General features: G+C 36.3%; 1 protein-coding gene and 1 long non-coding RNA gene across 2 annotated transcripts; one reads left to right on the top strand and one right to left on the bottom strand.

The window, feature by feature from the left end:
* Nucleotides 1-4344: 4344 nt before the first annotated feature.
* On the bottom strand, nt 4345-4857 carry LOC11435535 (probable purine permease 10). Its single transcript, XM_003620363.4, has one exon. It carries the CDS (start codon nt 4855-4857, stop codon nt 4345-4347), a length of 513 nt encoding a protein of 170 aa, XP_003620411.1.
* Nucleotides 4858-16035: 11178 nt separating this feature from the next.
* On the top strand, nt 16036-17299 carry LOC120575888 (uncharacterized). Its single transcript, XR_005642127.1, has 2 exons — nt 16036-16350; nt 17258-17299. It is a non-coding gene; the product is annotated as an uncharacterized lncRNA (long non-coding RNA).
* Nucleotides 17300-20921: the final 3622 nt, after the last annotated feature.

Genomic DNA, 20921 nt, shown 5'->3' with positions numbered 1-20921 from the left:
TAGATCATATTTGGTAGGAAACATGCATCCAACAAAGAGGTATCACTGCTAAAACATCACAATCAAAACAATTTACTATTGATTGCAAAAACCAACAATCTTGCAATTTACGGTTTTTAACTATAAGTTTAATAAATTGCCGAGTATAAAACAACAATTCTTGTGGAGACATACACTTACATTTAATTAATCAGAATGGTTTGCTGCATTAACCAAATTTGTCATCTTTATACAAGAGAAAAGGATATGCACCCCAAATACAAGATTGAAAGATTTTATAGTATGATGAGCAAAATATGTATATACCAGGGTGATATTGAATTACTGGTTATGCCAAGAGTAGTATAAAACCAAATTACTGATTATTTTTCTCTTCTTTTCTTGATTCGAAGTTTTCTCCTTACTATACTTTAATATCATCCATCACCTGAAACTAACCTCGCACTAATAAGTATTGCTGTTCCCACATATAGTATGGTTGTGCCACACGAGTAAAATACGAAAATGCCCTTCGACAGTTAACTACCGAAGTTTGTTGTGAACCGGCGGCAGCTTACTACCGAGGATTTCCTCGGCAGTTAACTGCCGAGGAAAACTGAACATAACCAGAACGCAGAAACTCAGTTTTCCAGTATTGCTTCATTCTTCAAAATTCTTCCAAACCATCCAACTTCTCCAAATTCGATTTTTCAGCAAAATCAAGTGCATCATCTCCATTTAATCACAAGTAAGTATCTTGACTCATTTTTAATCATAATGTTAGTTTGGGTAGGTTTTTTTTTAAAAAAAATGGTAGTTTTCATGTGGTTAGGGTTAATGTATGAATTGAATTTTTTATTAGTGCATGTAGTTTATAATTGAATGTAGTTGGTTTAATTGATGATTGAATGATGTTAGGGTATAATGTGGTTTTGATTGGTGGCAAAATAACACATTTTGAGTATGTTTGATACTTTGCACACAAAGTGTTTGATAAAATGTGTCAATGACAATTTTATTGATTATTTAGTTAGTTTAGGTATTGGATATGATCTTGATTGTAATTCGAAAACGTGTATGTTGAATTAAGTTGAATGCATATTGAAAAAGTGTATATTGAATTAGGTTGAATGTGTATATTGAATTATGTTTAGTTTAGGTTGAATGTTATGATAATGCATTTGATTTTTTGCGTTTGAATGTTAATGATAATGTGTATGATAATGTTTAGGCTCAATCAATGTCTTTATTTTGGTAAAGTGGTTTAATGTGAAAGCGGTTATGTTTAGGTTGAATGTGAAAGTGTAGGTTTTGTTTAGGTTTACTGTTTGTTGATAAAGTGGTTGAATGATATTAATTTTTATTTTTTATTTTTTGTAGATATGGCGATCAGGACCCCATTGATCCATCGAAGATGATTGGTGGTAGGCGTGCCATGACTCAGAGCCACCGCAGGGAGAGACAGAGTGCCCACATCCCAAAGAGGGGTAGAGGTCGGAGGGGAGATGGCTCAGGAAGCTCTCAGGCTACACAGCCTGAGGAGTCACAGGTTGTTGACCCGTCACAGCCTGTTGACCAGACTAGGGTGGAGTACCTGAACTATCAGGATCAGGTACATCATGATGTGACGGATGGTGGATATGACCAGGATCATATACCACATGAGCAGGATGCAGGAGACGAGGATGACATTGCAGCAGCTGCTGCACCGGAGGTGTTACCTACGGACCCTCCCTTTCCTGGTGGACCGGCTGACTTGTCCTTGCTCCACTCTTATGCCGGTCATGTGGCGTTGCCACTCTGGTATAATTCAAATAATGTAAGTGTATTTTTTTTAATTGTTTTTTCTTTATGTTAAAATATTTTCTTTAATTTAAATGTGTGTTTGTTTAATTATTATATCCACTTTTATATGTGTTTTTTTTAATTGGTTTTTCTTTATGTTAAAATATTTTCTTTAAATGTGTGTTTGTTTTTATTATTATATCCACCTCTATATGTGTTTTTTTTAATTCTTTTTCTTTATGTTTAATTATTTTCTTTAAATGTGTGTTTGTTTTAATTATTATATACACTGTTATATGTTTATTTTTTTAATTCTATTTTTTATGTTTAATTGTTTTGTTTATATGTGTTTTTAATTATTATATACACTGTTATACATTGTTATGTGTTTTTATGTTTAATTATTATATCCATATTTTTTTTTTCTATTATTTCAGGTTCGTAAGACCCGCGTGCTTAAACCGATTAATCATGGGGCGAAGAGTCTCACTCTCGGACGCCCTAACGGGAATGAGAATTGGTTTTGGGATGCGCTTCAGCAGAGCGGGCTACATGACTTGGTCTACTTGGGGTACTCCACCGTGCCTCATGCCCTGCTGCTTACTTTATGCGAGAGGTGGCATCCGGAGACCAGCACCTTCCACATGCCGATGGGGGAGATGACTGTGACATTGGATGATGTCACATGTCTCACGCATCTTCCTATTGAGGGGCGGATGTTGGACCATGGGAAGAAGGTGCCCAAGCATGAGGGAGCGGCACTGCTGATGACGTATCTGGGTGTGGCCCAGCATGAGGCTGAGAAGATCTGCAACCAGGAGTACGGTGGGTACATTAGCTACCCCAGGCTGAGGGACTTCTATACCTCGTACCTTGGTAGGGCCAACGTATTGGAGGGTACGGAGGATCCTGAGGAGGTTGAGGAGCTGGAGAGGGTCAGGACATACTGTGTCCGGTGTTACCTTCGGTACTTGGTCGGATGCTTGTTGTTTGGCGATAGAAGCAACAAGCGCATCGAGCTGATATATTTGACGACCATGGCGGACGGCTACGCAGGGATGCGTAATTATTCCTGGGGAGCTATGACCCTCGCCTACCTATACGGCGAGTTGGCGGATGCATGTAGGGGGGAGCGTGACACTGCTTACTGTAAGAAAACTGAAATTTTATATTTATGTTAACTTTATTTTTTTGTGAACTTTTAATTTTTTGTTATATTTTTCCGTGCGTAATAATTTATAAATGTTATTTGTTTGGTTTGTGCAGGCATGGTTTTTGGCGCATTTTCCAGGGTTTTTCAGTGTTGATCTCAACACTGACTACCTTGAAAACTATCCGGTTGCAGCGAGGTGGAAGGTCCAGAAGGGTCATGGGGAGGGATCACGTATCGGTCACTGCTCGATCGTATACAGTTAGATGATGTATGTTGGAGGCCGTACGAGGAGCACAGAGAGATCCAGGACTTCGAGGAGGTTTTCTGGTATTCTGGATGGATTATGTGCGGCGTCCGTAGGGTGTACCGTCACTTGCCCGAGAGAGTTTTTAGGCAGTATGGATACGTGCAGACCATCCCCAGACATCCGACTGATGTTAGGGACCTCCCCCCGCCTTCCATTGTGCAGATGTTCGTCGACTTCCGCACTCACACGCTTAAGGCGGACGCTCGGGGTGAGCAGGCATGAGAGGATACATGGCGGGTGACGGATGGCTATGTCATGTGGTACACTAGGGTGTCTCACCCTCAGATCTTGCCACCTATTCCAGGAGATCTTCCGAGGCCTGCAAATGAAGAGCAGATCATTGCAGAGCAGTGGCAGCGGTATGAGGCGAGAAGCTCGCCTGACACCTATGACATGGTTAGTGGCGCTGTTGCCTACGCTGATGCGCAGTTAGGCCAGGAGGAGGTCATGAGCATGACCCCTCAGCAGTGGTATGAGGCCATGACCCATATGAGGGAGCAGATCGCGCCGATTTTGACCAGGAGGAGAGCCCAGAGGCCGAGGAGGAGGCACCATCATCAGGATCAGGACCAGTAGTACTATTTTCCTTTTTTAGGACTTATTTTTTAGTTTTAGTCTTTTGATGACATTGAGTTATGTATATTTGTATATTTCTACTTTGATGACATTATTTTTAATTTCATGGGCTTTTTTTACTTTGTTTAATGTACAAAAATGTTGGTTTAATTAAGTTGTGCATTTGCACCAATATTTATTTGTTATTTGAACTGTTATGATGAATTTTAAAACTTTGTGTAAAAATACTGTTAGAATGATTTTGAAATGTTTTTTAGATGAAGATTTCCTCGGCAGTTAACTACCGAAATTGTTTAAGTTCAGATTTCCTCGGCAGTTAACTGCCGCCGGTTGCCTAAAAACTTCGGTAGCAAACTGCCGAAGAGCATTTTTATATTTTACTCGTGTGGCACAGCCAAACAACATGTGGGAACAGCAATTCTCATAAGTATTTTATTAGTGTGAGTTCAAACCATATATAAATAGAGAAACCTTTCACTCCAATTACTATTTTAATTGTGTATTGATTACAAAATACAACTAAATTTACAATCACCTCCTTCTATCACCCTTCTAAAGTTGAAGAATCTTTGCCTATGTGAGGAGTGTTTCTCTCATCAAAATATTGTTGATACATATAAGATATAAATCCCCAAGCAGCTAGTACCATAGAAATGGCCTTAATCCCATGCATTTGGTCTTGAAAGAATACCGCACCTAATATATGAACTATAAGCATACCTAGAAAACTTATAGCATTAGAAAATAGGGAAGAAACCTCAAAAAGTAGTCCAACACCACCAATATTGAAGATTTGCCAAGTTATGGCTATGAAAGTGAGAACAAGCACATAAGAAGCTTTCCCCATTTCATACTCCTCCATTTCCATTTTGATATCCTTCCACTCTCCACTTGCAAAAAGTCCAATTAGAGTCACACAAGTAGCTACCAGTTGTTGATATATTATCATATCCATGACACTTCTAAAATTTTCCCTTTTCACAACCTTCTTGAAAGCTAGTTGTGTAAGGGAAAGCACCAATCCATACAATATAGATGCAGCTAAATTAAAGTGCATCTCAATGCAATCACATGCATTTTCTTGGAAGCATTTGTTGACTCATTTTGGAACATAAGGAGGGTTGAAAAAATTGCTATAAGAACTATGGAAGCATTTGTATGAAGTGTGAGTTTTGTATTGTGTTGGTTATTATTTTGATTTTGCCTTTGTTATGCTTCATGGTAGAATGCTTGTTTTGTGTTTGATAAAATGCTGCAACCAAACTTTATGACTCAATGCTTGTATTCTGTTTGATAAAATGCTTCAATCAACCTTTATGGTACAATGCTTGATTTTTGTCTGATCAAATGAGTGAACCAAATTTTATTTACTAATCTAATCTCATCAATGTGATTCTCCTGCATCTATGCTCTTTAAATGTGTTTCGATTTTGCAAAACGAACGGATTTGTTTGTTCGGAATGCGATTATGTGTAAATTTTAGATTCGATCTTAACTAAATTGTTGGAAACTTAGGGTTGAAGAAATGGATATTTGTTCCTCGATGGTACAAAAGCAAAATTATAGGATATTGATAGGGAATGAGGAAAAGATAGAAAGGAACATCCCAGTAATATCGGATTGATATGGTGTGGTGAACGAAGATGTTATACATAATAACCAATTGAAGAAGTCCTATTTTGTAATTCTAAATAAGTAAAGTACTAGTGTATTATTATATTTTCAATTGTGAAACTTTCTTGCAACTATTCTTTGTTTACAAAGACAAGCAACAAAAATTCAAGCACAACAGGGGTACCCTCTTATGATTATTGTCATACCCCAAATTTTGACCACTTTTCTCTATTCTTACCCATTTTATTTGTATTTTTAAAGTCGGGAATTTTCGTCGTTTCAGACGAAATTTTGGCAAAGAGGTTACTTTGAAGTACCTCATTTTTGATTCCGAGTCGGACTCTCTTTTCTCTTTTTATTTTCTTTCCATCTTTTATTAATTTTAATTTTAAGATTAGTTACTTTTTTTATACTTAATAATTTTTATTTTCCATCTTTTAGTTTAATTTGTTTTATTTTATTTCGTATTAGATTTATTTTATTTTATTTCGTATTAGATTTATTTTATTTCTTTTTAATTAATTAGTGTCAAAAAAAAAACAAAGTGTCAATAGGTCCAAAATAAAATGTACAAGGTCTAAAAAAAATTTCAAGTCAAGTGTCAACTTTAACATTCCTTTTTCAAAATTCACCATAATTGTCCTTCATTTCCATTAAACCATTTTTCCTTTTTTCATCAACCTCCTCACCTATAAATAGAGCCCTCATTTCACACAATTTGACACACCAAAAAGTTCTCTTGAGTTGTCAAAGAACTTTTCTCTCTTCTCCCTATTTAGCTTGTGTTAACGAGCTATTCTTTTCTTCTCCCTTTTTTTTCTGTCCCTTCGGAATAAGTCCCTTCGGAAAAGTCCCTTCGGAATTTTGTCCCTTCGGTAGCCCATTTCTTTTATTTTCTTGCATTTTTATTTCTTTTTAGCATTTTTACATTTTTATTTTATTTCTATTTAGCATTTTAATTATTGTTATTTATTTTCCAGCAATTAGAATGTATTTAGGTCCAATGTAAATATAAATGAGAAAAGTGTGTGGGTGTGTGTGTCCTTTTATTTCCTTACCGCCTTAGATATATCCAAAAAATGCAAAAAAAATTAGATTAGGGATTTTGTGGTGATCCAACGTCACTACAAAAATCCACGCGCTTTTATTTTTATTGCTCCGTTAGTTTAATTTTCATTTATTATTCAAAAACAACAAAAACATGCAAAACTCCAAAAATATTTTCTTAATAAACCTTGGCTTGTAACCCAAGTTGCTTTTCCTTTTATTTTTCTTAATCAAATGCTTAATTGAATTAATATTCATAATAGACTTGATTTCTTTGTAATTAAAATTCGACAACCTCACCTTATTTTATCTCATGCCTTGAGGCCTCTTATCCCTTCTTGAAACCATTTTCTAAAAATCTAAAATCAACCAACCCACCAAAAAGAAACTTTTCAGGTGAACTACATTGGTTTTGATCCCTTTTCTTAAAGGGTATGTAGGCATAGGATTTTTATCCTTCCAAATCAAATAAAAATAACCAAAAACATACTTCTTCTTCCCCCATTCTTTCACTTAGATTTTTAGGTAATAATTTTCAAATAAGCAATGAATTTAGCACAAGATAAATTAGGTAAGAGGTTCCTACGGAATACCGTAGACGCTTAGGGTGCTAGCACCTTCCCTTCGCGTAACCAACCCCCGAATCCAAAGTCTCGATGAGGGTTTTTACTCATTTTTTCCCTTCCCACGAATAAAAATCGAGAGTTCAAAGATTAACGATTCAAATCAATTAATGGTTTGATATCCGAAAATCACGAGCACAGAAATGGCGACTTCACTGGGGACTTAAATTCTACGCGGGTTAAACCCACCTTATTTTATTTATTTTGTGTTGTACTATTTGTTTATGCTTTGTACATATTTGCTTACATACCGTGTTACGTGAGTGGTGAGATAAGTCCTACACCCGGGCTTGAGTGAAACATAAGATAGGACGGAGTACGATCATAGTGCCATACCAGGAGCGGTCCTGCGATATGTGTACACGTGATGTAACTCCACTCAACGTAGGTCTTTCAAAAGTAATAATATGTCGTCATGAGCAGTCGTGATTGGCGTTATTATTTTTGAAGTCCGTTAAACGTTAAGGACCTTTAGATCACCCTTAACCCATCTTGGCCTCTTTTTAGGACGTAGTGCGGTGGCTAAACCAAGAGCAGTCTTGACTTTGGTCGACACGCGATACTACACTCAAACTAGACTTACTTATGATTGTTATTGGACTAGGAGCGGTCCTATACACCGATATGTTCATAAGGGAAGTTGTAATTTGGGAACTTGGTAGAACCCGTGATACAGGTACATTTGAAACCATAGTCCTTACCAAGTGGCGTTGTTACCCTCGACTCCAACATTGTAGAACTTAACCTCCTCATGTATTCAATGAACTTTAGTATAAACATGCATACATGCATTCATTAATAAATATATTTTTCCATCAAAAATTGAAGGACTTAGACAAGTTTTTTGCAAACATTATGGATATGGACCTTGTACGAGTGAACACCAAGAGATACAACTTCAAAAATCTTAACTGAGCTTTAGCTTTTGTACTTTTTCCTTGGTTTCGTTCTTACCTTTTGAAAAAGGACCTTTTGCAATATCTTCACAATTTTCAAATGAAACCATGTTTCTCTACCATGTTTAAAAATTAACTTTGATAAGTCCTTCAAAAAAAAAAAATCATCATCTTTGCATTCATATTTCTAGTCTGTATCTCATATTTTGTTTCTACCAGCAAAAGGTCAATCCATCAGTAAAGTCGTTCAATGTCTTCATCCAAGTTCGGCTCGCATATGCAGACACTCGTGCAAACAGGAAAAATGGATCGACTTGAGCAAGAGGTCCACGAGCTTCGTGGAGAGGTAACAACACTTCGGGCTGAGGTAGAGAAGTTAACTAGCCTAGTATCTTCATTGATGGCTACAAAGGATCCACCGCTTGTTCAGCAAAGGCCTCAGCTACTATGTCAGCCAACATGCATGAAACGGCCTCGACAACAGGGTTCTCAGTCGCTTATTCCTCAAAATCAGGTCCGAAAAGCATCTCAGTGTGACCCAATTCCGGTGAAATATGCGGATTTGCTTCCCATTTTGCTTAAGAAGAACCTTGTTCAAACCCTGCCACCTCCTCAGATGCCGAATCCGCTGCCACCTTGGTATCGCCCTGACCTCAACTGTGTATTCCATCAAGGGGCGCCAGGTCATGACACTGAGCAGTGCTATCCTTTGAAGGAAGAAGTTCAGAAGTTGATTGAAAATAATGTCTGGTCCTTCGATGACCCTGATATAAAAGTGCTACTTCAACAACAACATATGTCTTCTCACTCTATTGCCACTCTTAGGTCCATCACCAATGTTGTTCAAGATCCGGGCTATCAATCCCAATTTCAGCAATATCAACAACAACCTCGACAACGAGCTTCGGGACAACCACAATTTGATTCGATCCCCATGAAATATGCAGTGTTGTTTCCCGATTTGCTTAGGAGGAAGCTTGTCCAGACCAGACCGCCTCCTCGTATGCCTGAGAAATTGCCAACTGGGTATAGGCCCGACCTCTCTTGTGTCTTCCATCAAGGGGCACCTGGTCATGATATTGAGCGCTGTTTTGCTTTTAGGAATGAAGTTCAGAAGTTGATCCAAGATAAGGTCTTACGCTTCTAAGATTGAACGCAGACATGCAAGTTAATCCGCTATCGGATCTTGAAGCCTAATGTTGATACATGGAATGTTTAGCTACAATTGGGTCTTTGCTGATGTTTATTTCTACTACTCATTTGTTCAATTAGTATGTTTGTTTGTTGCTTTATGTTTTTCAAAAAAAAAAAAAAAAATCCTTCCGTCCCACCCGAGGCGAGAGTGAATTTGTTTAGGGCTTTTTGCTTTATGTATTTTCATCATTAATGAAAGGTCGTCTTGATCCCGACCTCGTTTTTATTTTGTGCTTTTTCTGGAAAAATGGTAATACAAAAAACCAAAAAAAATCTTTTCCTTTAACCATTTTCACATATCTGCATAATCATAATGTTTATATCAATAATCAACTCATGCATTAATAAACCCGTTGAACACTTAAACCTTGTACTCTTTCTCGACTTTGAGTTCCTTGTATCTGGGGCTAAAGAAGAGGATGATGAAGAAGTTTCCACTGAGGTTTCTCGCATATTGGGGCATCTTGGCCGTCGTAGCTGCAAATATGAAGAAAGAATGTCCAGAAGAGGACTTTCATGTACAAAGATTGGCACGAGATGCTACCATCTGCCTTGCAGGGATATTGTACTTCATGCACATTTCAACAGGGGCAGCCCCCCCGCCATCCCTCAGTATTCAATGTAAAGGCACTGTGCCACATGAAGGTCAAAGTCCTGTCAACGGAAGTTCCAAAGAAAGCCAAGATTGATTGAACTTAAAAGTGTTATTGTCGGGTGCCATGGACAGTCATATCAAGAGGATAAAGCAAGTATTCGACAAAGAAGGCTCGTCCCCGTGAATGTCAAGAAAGTGGCTTTGTGCTTAAAAATATGTTACCCAATTCTAGGGGCAAATGGATGCCAAATTACAAAGAATGGTGGTAAACTTGTATGTCCTGTAAATACCGATGCAGTCAAGAAATACTTTGTTAAAATGAAAAAGCTCGATAAGTCGCAAACCTGAAAAAGCGGCTTAGGCAAAAAAGAGCGTCTCGATGGACTGAAAACCCGAAAGGGCGGTCCATGCAAAAGTTAGAGACATTTATAAAAAAATGATTATCCTGATAGGTTGAAACCCGCAAGGGCAATCTATGCAAAAGTTAAGGATCATGACAAAGTAATTGCATCTGGTCGGACATGACTCACTTGGGGCATTTCAGCTGACAAAAGACCTCCGGCTCATTGCAAGGTAATTGCACCAAATCATATATGATTCATCTGGGGTATCTTAGCTGTTAAAGGGCTTCCGATCTGAAGCGTCTGCAAATCAAAGACTCAGAACAGTGGAATTCAAAGTCGGTAGAGGAAACAGTAGTTATTGTGTTCAATGTACCTTTTCCATATAATTACCATTTTCCAAACTCTTTTTTTAAAATCCGTGGAGCCACGCCTTTGGCAGGCCACCACTCCATTTACATTAATTTGAGCCTATGTCCATTTATTTGAAATTCTCATTTATTCTGTTTTGTAAATTTCTCTTCTATTTTTGATGTTAATACGTAAAGCAAAAAAGAAACTTTTAAAAACTTTTTTCATGTCTTCTGAAAAGCATAAACAACAGGTACATCTTCTTCGAACTTATGAGTAGGTGAAGCATACATCAACATCCGTCTCAAGTACAGTTAAACTCTACAAGGTAAGCATGACCAAAAGTTGTGAGATGACCTCTGTCAAAAAACAAATATATACAAAAAAAAAAAAAAAAAAAAAGCTCGCTAAGTCGAAAACCCGAAAGGGCGGCTTAAGCCAAAAATGAGCGTCCTGGTGGACTGAAAACCCGAAAGGGCGGTCCAGGCAAAAATTAGGGGCATACAAAAAAAGATTTATTCCCGGTGGATTGAAAACCCGAAAGGGCGGTCCAGGCAAAAGTTAGGGATTTTAAAAATAAAATAAAAAAATACAAAAAATACAAAAAATGAATGAAAAAGACAGAGGCATCACAGCTCAAGTGGGTCGACTGGAAGAATCACTTTGTACTGATTTATAAATGGCGACTTCTGCCATAATGATTGATTGATGGGTTTCATCCCGAGAAATGGCGACTTTTGCCTGTGCTTTGATAGATGGTGATTTCTACCGGTGGTTTGAATAAATGGCGACTTCTGCCATAATGATTGATTGATGAGTTTCACCCCGAGAAATGACGACCTGCCAATGGTTTGTTTCAAGGGCAACACCTGCCAATGGTTTGTTTCAATGGCGATTTTTGCTTGTGCCTTGTTTAAATGGCGATTTTTGCTTGTGCTTTGTTTAAATGGCGACCTTTGACTGTGCTTTGATTGATGGGTTGGCAACTTCTGCCGGGTTTCGAATCGGTGAGCTTTATCCCCAAGGAATGATTACTTAACCATCAACTGAGACATTATATTGGGTCGTATCCCCATCAGTGCTTTGATTATTGGGTCGTATCTCCCATCAGTGCTGTGTTCATTGGGCCGTTTACCCTTTTTGCGGTATGATTAATGGGCAGTTACCCCTTCAGTGGTTGAATTAACGGTTTGTTACCCCTTCAGTGGTTGAATTACTGATTTGTTACCTCTTCAGTGGTATGATTGATGGGTCGTTACCCCTTTAGCGGTATGATTAGTGGGCAGTTGTCCCTTCGGTGGTTGAATCAACGTGTTGTTACCTCTTCAGTTAAGGCGTGACCCCGCCGTTGGTTTTGATTAGTGGGCAGGTACCCCTTCAGTGGTTGAGTAAATGGTTTGTTACCTTTGTTACCTCTTCGGTGATATGATGGATGGGCCGATACCCCTTTAGCGGTATGATTAGTGGGCAGTTACCCGGTCAGTGGTTGGATTAACGTTTTGTTACCTCTTCAGTGGTATGGTTATAAGGCGTGACCCTGCCGTTGGTTTTGATTGTGGAGTTGTTACCCCTCCAGTGTTTGTTTCTTAGGGCCTTACCCCACCGGTTGGTTTGGATATGGGGTTTTACCCTGTAAGTTGGTTTGGATATGGGTCGTATCCCATCAGTAGTTTGAATATGGATTTTACCCCATCAGTTGGGTGACTGTTGGTTCGTATCCCCATCAGCAGTTTGATTATTGGGTTGTATCCCTATCATTGGTTTGATTATTGGGTTGTATCCCTATCATTAGTTTGATTATTGGTTTGTTCTCCTATCAGGGGTTTGATTTTGAGCTTTACCCCACTAATGTTTTGTTTGGACGGATTTACCCCGTCAGTGTTTGACTCACCTCCTGTATTGGTATCCCCGTTGAAGATTCTCAAGTGTTTGTGCTGCGATGCCGGGCTACTTCCTTTTAGGACCTGTCCAAATCTTGTCTCAAAAGTCTTCCGTTGTACTGTTATATGTGTCTCGTACATGTTCATTCATTCATGCATACATAGCATGCATACAAATATCATTCATGCATGGTTGCATTATTACCTAGTGTCTTATTCCAGTGTACCTCGTAAAAGTGTCATACCCAATGTGTCTGATTCAGGAATGTTACCAATTGAGTTTATTTCAAGGGGCAGGTCCCATCCAATAGTCTTTGTATCAATATATTTCGGCTCCCTAGTACCTTATGTGAGCTATCCTTGTACCGAAAGCATGTGCCTTTTATCTATGTTGGTCGTTACCCGAGTTGAGGTAACTGACGGTATTTCCTTTTTGTATGTTGGTCGTTATCCGAGTTGAGGTAACTGACAGTATTCCTTTTTGTATGTTGGTCGTTACCCGAGTTGAGGTAACTAACGGTATTTCCTTTTTGTATGTTGGTCGTTACCCGAGTTGAGGTAATTGACCGTATTTCCTTTTTGTATCTTGGTCGTTATCCGAGTTGAGGTAACTGACGGTATTTCCTTTTTCTATGTTGGTCGTTATCCGTGATGAGGTAACTGACGGTATTTCGTATCTCCCTTTTTGTTGGTCGTTACCCGTGTTGAGGTAATTGACAGTATTTTCTTTTCATATGTTGGCCGTTATCTCAGTAAAGGTAACTGACAGTATTTTCTTTTCGTAAGTTGGTCGTTACCCGTGTTGAGGTAACTGACGGTATTTCCTTTTCGTAAGTTGGTCGTTATCCGTGTTGAGGTAACTGACAGTATTTCCTTTTCGTATGTTGGTCGTTATCCGTGTTGAGGTAATTGACGGTATCTTCTCTTTCGTATTTTGGTCGTTACCCGTGTTGAGGTAACTGACGGTATTTCCTTTTCGTAAGTTGGTCGTTATCCGTGATGAGGTAACTGACAGTATTTCCTTTTCGTATGTTGGTCGTTATCCGTGTTGAGGTAATTGACGGTATCTTCTCTTTCGTATTTTGGTCGTTACCCGTGTTGAGGTAACTGACGGTATTTCCTTTTCTTATGTTGGTCGTTATCCGTGTTGAGGTAATTGACAGTATCTTCTCTTTCGTATTTTGGTCGTTACCCGTGTTGAGGTAATTGACGGTATTTCCTTCCATATGTTGGTCTTTACCCGAGTAAAGGTAATTGACAGTATTTCCCTTTCGTATGTTGGTCGTTACCCGTGTTGAGGTAACTGGCGGTATTTCCTTCCATATGTTGGTCTTTACTCCAATAAAGGTAATTGACAGTATTTCCCTTTCGTATGTTGGTCGTTACCCGTGTTGAGGTAACTGACGGTATTTCCTTCCATATGTTGGTCTTTACTCCAATAAAGGTAATTGACAGTATTTCCTTTTTAAATGTTGGTCGTTACCCGTGTTGAGGTAACTAACGGTATTTCCTTTTTCTATGTTGGTCGTTACCCGTGATGAGGTAATTGACGGTATTTCCTTCTGTATGTTGGTCTTTACCCCAGTAAAGGTAATTGACAGTATTTTCTTTTCGTATGTTGGTCGTTACCCAGTAAAGGTAATTGACGGTATTTCCTTTCGTACGTTGGTTTTTACCCCAGTAAAGGTAATTGACGGTATTTCGTTTCGTATGTGGGTCGTTACCCCTGTAAAGGTAACTGACGGTTTTTCCTTTCCTATGTTGCTCGTTACCCCAGTAAAGGTAATAGACAGTATTTCATTTCGTATGTTCGTCTTTACCACAGTAACGGTAATAAAATAATATTTCCTCCCCAGTGATATCTATCAGTTTTTTCCCCAGTCAATGTATTTTTGTCGTCCTTGCATTCATACTTGCATCGCAGACATTCATACCAGTATATTCATAAGCATTGCATTCTCAGCATTTCAACTGGTCAAAAATTGGTGTACTTAGTATTTAAGTCTCTTCGACCCGTTGATTTAAAATTTTCATTTTTTTTAAATCTCCGTGACGGAGAAACTTAAATAGGGGCATCTGTCATACCCCAAATTTTGACCACTTTTCTCTATTCTTACCCATTTTATTTGTATTTTTAAAGTCGGGAATTTTCGTCGTTTCAGACGAAATTTTGGCAAAGAGGTTACTTTGAAGTACCTCATTTTTGATTCCGAGTCGGACTCTCTTTTCTCTTTTTATTTTCTTTCCATCTTTTATTAATTTTAATTTTAAGATTAGTTACTTTTTTATACTTAATAATTTTTATTTTCCATCTTTTAGTTTAATTTGTTTTATTTTATTTCGTATTAGATTTATTTTATTTTATTTCGTATTAGATTTATTTTATTTCTTTTTAATTAATTAGTGTCAAAAAAAAAACAAAGTGTCAATAGGTCCAAAATAAAATGTACAAGGTCTAAAAAAAATTTCAAGTCAAGTGTCAACTTTAACATTCCTTTTTCAAAATTCACCATAATTGTCCTTCATTTCCATTAAACCATTTTTCCTTTTTTCATCAACCTCCTCACCTATAAATAGAGCCCTCATTTCACACAATTTGACACACCAAAAAGTTCTCTTGAGTTGTCAAAGAACTTTTCTCTCTTCTCCCTATTTAGCTTGTGTTAACGAGCTATTCTTTTCTTCTCCCTTTTTTTTCTGTCCCTTCGGAATAAGTCCCTTCGGAAAAGTCCCTTCGGAATTTTGTCCCTTCGGTAGCCCATTTCTTTTATTTTCTTGCATTTTTATTTCTTTTTAGCATTTTTACATTTTTATTTTATTTCTATTTAGCATTTTAATTATTGTTATTTATTTTCCAGCAATTAGAATGTATTTAGGTCCAATGTAAATATAAATGAGAAAAGTGTGTGGGTGTGTGTGTCCTTTTATTTCCTTACCGCCTTAGATATATCCAAAAAATGCAAAAAAAATTAGATTAGGGATTTTGTGGTGATCCAACGTCACTACAAAAATCCACGCGCTTTTATTTTTATTGCTCCGTTAGTTTAATTTTCATTTATTATTCAAAAACAACAAAAACATGCAAAACTCCAAAAATATTTTCTTAATAAACCTTGGCTTGTAACCCAAGTTGCTTTTCCTTTTATTTTTCTTAATCAAATGCTTAATTGAATTAATATTCATAATAGACTTGATTTCTTTGTAATTAAAATTCGACAACCTCACCTTATTTTATCTCATGCCTTGAGGCCTCTTATCCCTTCTTGAAACCATTTTCTAAAAATCTAAAATCAACCAACCCACCAAAAAGAAACTTTTCAGGTGAACTACATTGGTTTTGATCCCTTTTCTTAAAGGGTATGTAGGCATAGGATTTTTATCCTTCCAAATCAAATAAAAATAACCAAAAACATACTTCTTCTTCCCCCATTCTTTCACTTAGATTTTTAGGTAATAATTTTCAAATAAGCAATGAATTTAGCACAAGATAAATTAGGTAAGAGGTTCCTACGGAATACCGTAGACGCTTAGGGTGCTAGCACCTTCCCTTCGCGTAACCAACCCCCGAATCCAAAGTCTCGATGAGGGTTTTTACTCATTTTTTCCCTTCCCACGAATAAAAATCGAGAGTTCAAAGATTAACGATTCAAATCAATTAATGGTTTGATATCCGAAAATCACGAGCACAATTATAGAATACAATGTTTTAAGCATGCTTGTGATTGAATTGAAATATTGAACGTGTTATAGCATTTTATATTGTTGTTACTTAGTTTTTTTCCGTCTTTGCTATATCGTGTGGGTGGGGCCTAATTTGTTCTAATTATGCAGGATTTTGGTTCTATTGCAGCTATGGTGTTAGATTTATATGTGCCTGATGAATGGTTGTTTTGTGTTGTATGCTACAATAGGGTCTGGTTGTTGTAGTCTATGCTTGTTGACAATGTTGCAACTCTGATATAGGGGATCTTTTGCTAACCTTCAAACCTATCCCAAATTTAAACCAACGGTACCCAATTCTCACTTCTCAAATGAGTTATTTGACTGTTGCTTATGTGCTTGTCTGTGCAATTGTGTAGTGCCTGTCATCAATTTTTATAAAAATCTCAATTCATTCCTATGTTTTTGTTTAAAAATCTCAATTTCTGTTAATGTTGCTAGGTGCTGTAGCAGCACAACATTGGCATTTTCTTTATAAGGTGTTAGTATTGTTTTTTCTATTTAAAATTTTAATTTCTGTTAATGTTGCTAGCTGATGTAGCAGAGCAACATGAAGGGCAACATTAATAGAAACATTAGCTTTTGCTTTGAGGTGTTAGTATTCATTCCCATGTCTTTGTATAAAAAATTTCAATTTCTGATTTAAAGGGTGGAGATTTATCTGTAGTTTTTGAAATCCATGGCCTTATGAGATTATGTTTTCTGCATGTTGCTTGTGTTGCTATCTATTTTATCTTCCTTCCCCATCTATTAGATTACCCTATTTCTCAGACCTTGCACTGCACCTTGAAACACTATTATTGGAGGCTCATTTGAAGCTTGATTACCTAGTCTGTTTTTGCTGTAACACATGTGAAGTATGGATTAACTTGGGACTTTGGAGTTTTTTCTGGCATATATTCAAAATTGTCTTCTCAATCCATTCAACATAGTTATTTGGATATTACTAGCTTACATGTATGATATCAGTTTTGTACAACCAACTTTTGATTTGGAATGTTAGTATAACAGTTGGATGCTGCCCTTTTGATTAAGAGTGTTAGTAATAGCTTGTTGAATATTTAGGTACTGAATCAGTTCTTACTCTTGGTTATTTATAATTGTTGCTTAATTTCTGTTCCAGCTCAACTAATGACCTGTGACTATCTTATAGCTTACCACTGCTGAAGCATGCATTATATTGTTTATTTTGGCAGGACAAAAAGTTGAATACCGTAAAAGGATGCGAGAAGATTATACTACAAATAATAGCATGACCTAAAGAAAATTACCTCTTTGTTTTCCTCTATCTCCAACATAAGTTTCTCTGCCTAAAAACTACATAATTCATCCAAATCAATATTGACTGGCTTGAAAAGACAGTGTTAATTTTCAATCAAAAGGAACTGGTGAAATCATTAGTGAACCTTATGAACAGCCAAGTGTTGATTTTACACATTAATGAACCCTTGCCGTGGCTTCCGGCTATAGCTGACACAAATATAATATTGAGAGTATTTTTTTAATTAGTTAAAGTAAGAATAGTTTTATTGAACACAAGCAACATATATACTAAATTTTGAAAGCACAAAACAAGTTTGTGAGACTAAAATTTCATATAAGAACCTAATAAATAAATATATTATCGATGTACTTCAATGTTTTTATCCCATTATCAAACATATATACTTCAAGATAAGAAAGTAATAATGAAAACAACTAACTATAAATCAATTCAAATCGGGTAGAGAAAAGAGTCCTTACCTTTTAGTCAACCATGAATGCATAACAAAGATTTCGTATGAGCCCACATAGAAACATAAACATAATGTAAATTATTTAAACATAACAAGAACAATGGTTAAAATATATCATTCACCAATTTCCATCTAGATTTTCAGCAAATGTTCAAACATATAAAAACTGAAAGTAAAATAATCATAAAATAGCAAAGAAGTCAAAATAAGAATCACTGAAAATGCTTCTTGTCATGTCTAATACTCCCTAGCATAGTTTACATGCAAGTTTGGATGTTTCACAATACTTGAACAAAAGAAAAGATTGCTTAAACAACTCAATGACTTCAATATAACTAAATTGATTAGCAAAAAATTCTTATAAATAGAAAGGAACTATCTACCGTCATTTGACAATGATTCAACCTACTCATTCAAGAGAAGTAATACAAAACCAGAAAAAGAGATGTTATGTAAAACGAGTTACCTAAATGCAAATGAGAAAAAAATGATGTTAAGTCCTTCATTATAAGAAAAACTAGTTTGGGAAACAAAAAAGTTTTGGTTTCCCACCTATGTATAGTCCAATGGAACAAACCATGTTGGAGATTTTTCATGATGCTAACAAGTGAGATACAAAATTCAAATTTAATCCATTCAACTAAAATGTAACTTTATTTTTAAACGTTTAATTTTGGCATGGATAGGACTACAAGTGATTATTGGCACAGCCATGACCCACAATAAAATACATGGCATATCACTAATAACCTTTCTAAGTATGTTTGTCATACATTGATTGTGGTCATCAAACTTCTATTAGGCTTGTGGGCCCTTTATTTTGAAGTATGGTGATCAAAATCATGTATGATGGACATGTTTGGGAGGAAATGTTCACGATTCACGACTCTGGCCATCAAACTTCTCTCAACCCTGTACAGTCAATTAGTCAGAAGTTAGGTGGCTAGGGCCATGAACAGTAAACAATTTCGAAAGGATTATTGGTATATATCGTGTATTCATAATATAGCCGTGAGTCACTGTTGTGCCAATATTATATTATAGTCATTTGTTAAAAGAAGGACCAATCAATATTGAAGTTCGAATAAGAAGAGCTGTCTCATTCTGGATATATGACAACTGAAATGAAATGAGCTAAGTAGAGTGGAGTGAGAGAGATAGAACGAAGGGAGCTTGTTTGTAGGAAACTCAAAAGAGATCAATTTGAAAGGAATTTATCGTTAACATGAAATGTTGAATGGACTTTTTATAGTGTAAAAGGATTTTGAAGGTAACTTTGTGTTAATGGAATACATGAAGAGAGCTAGATAGATACATTTAATGTCAAGGGAGGTTATAAGTAGAGTAGGTGATAAGAGGTTGAAAGACAAGGTAAATGTGAAGGGAGGATTGAATTTAATTTTTACTTAGAGAGTAGGTGTAAAGAGGTTGAAGGGAGCTTTTAAAATGAAAGGAGGTATAGAAGAATAACATGAATTTGTAGAGTGACTAAATTCAAATTTTAATACTTGAAATTGTAACTTTGTAAGGGTCGGTGAATTTTGCTAATTAAATTTTCAAAATAGCAATTTAGTCGTTTTTTAAGACAATGTCAATAGCTTTAGTCATTTTTCTTGATTTCGAACCACAATTTTAAAAGTCATATGTTTGTCTTGATGAAGCAAATTAAAAACTATTCAAATTAAAATACAGGTCTTTAAATTGTTTTGATGTATACTTCCAAACAAAATATTTCGATAGGAAGACTAACTAAACTAATAATATGCTTTAATTTAAGGGACTAATTTTCAATTCCGAACCTTAGAGAGACTAAACTTCTTGAACCTTACAGTTTCAAAATGATAATTTATTGTTACAGAGTAAGAAAGCTGTACATATTGCAAAGAAAAATTTATCCCGTCTTCAAATTTGAATATTTTGCAAGAAAAGCAAGCAAATATCATAAAAAGTAAATTAGAATATTTCATCAAAACTTGAATTATATTATATCTTATTTCATATTTAATTTTCAATCTAAAGAGGGACTTCGGTCTAAATTAGCGTTTACAATCTACAACTTATTAATACTACTGTCTAAATTAGACCATTACACTTAAATCGTACCGAGAGGGGCTTTGATCTAAATTAGACCACTACACTTGAATCGTACCGTGAGGGACTTGCCACAACCTTGATTACTCTAATTTTTAAACATATGATTGATACAGTTCCACGAGCTACAAACTCTAGAGAACTAGTTTATGAAGTGTCGAAAGTACTTAATTTTATTTCCGTAGTAATCTATGTCACTTTCAAAGTACTTACAAACATAAAATTTATTTGATAATAATGATTTAATTTTCAGGTTTGGTAGCCTTGAATTTCTATTTTCATCTTTCGTTAAGGAAGATTTGTGGTCCTCTAATCTCTGTTTTTTCTCCATTCAAATGTGTATGTATGTAAAAGATAAAGAATGTTCATGAAAAGCAGTAAATTCCTAAATTTCATATTCAAACTTTAGCTATAGATTTGCTACGAACTTGCTTTATAATACCCTAGCTTTGTAGATAGGAATATACTCTTGAACATTATTTTACTATGTATTGGTTGGGAATTAGCTAAAATTTGGCAAATATTAGTTGCGAATTATCTAAGAAAGTTTTCATAGATAATTTGCCGCCCAATCCATGCCACGATAAAGATAAGGCTTAATTGCACTTTTGAATCCCTATCTTTTCAAAAGTTGCGGTTATGGACCCCTAACTAATTTAAATACAAAACAGCCCCATATGTTTTGATTCTTTGGCAGTTTTGGACCCCCGGTCCATTGTTAACTCGGTCAACGCTGACGTGGCACCCTAAGTGAGGTGTCACGTGTCAATTTTTTTTTTTTCTGCCTTGGGGGTCCAAAACTGCCAAAGAATCAAAACATAGGGGGCTGTTTTGTATTTAAATTAGTTAGGAGTCCATAACCGCAACTTTTGAAAAGATAGGGGTCCAAAAGTGCAATCAAGCTTAAAGATAATTGACCTTTGCTAGAGATTTGCTACGAATTAGCTACGATATCGTTGTATCTAATCACTGATTTTCTTGTAGTGGTAGTGTCGGTAATTCGAAGCTACTTCAGCTTTGTTAATCTTCTATA

Source organism: Medicago truncatula, chromosome 6, assembly GCF_003473485.1.
Source record: "Medicago truncatula cultivar Jemalong A17 chromosome 6, MtrunA17r5.0-ANR, whole genome shotgun sequence".
Classification (NCBI taxonomy): domain Eukaryota; kingdom Viridiplantae; phylum Streptophyta; class Magnoliopsida; order Fabales; family Fabaceae; genus Medicago; species Medicago truncatula.
This window is presented reverse-complemented; position numbering and strand designations above follow the sequence as displayed.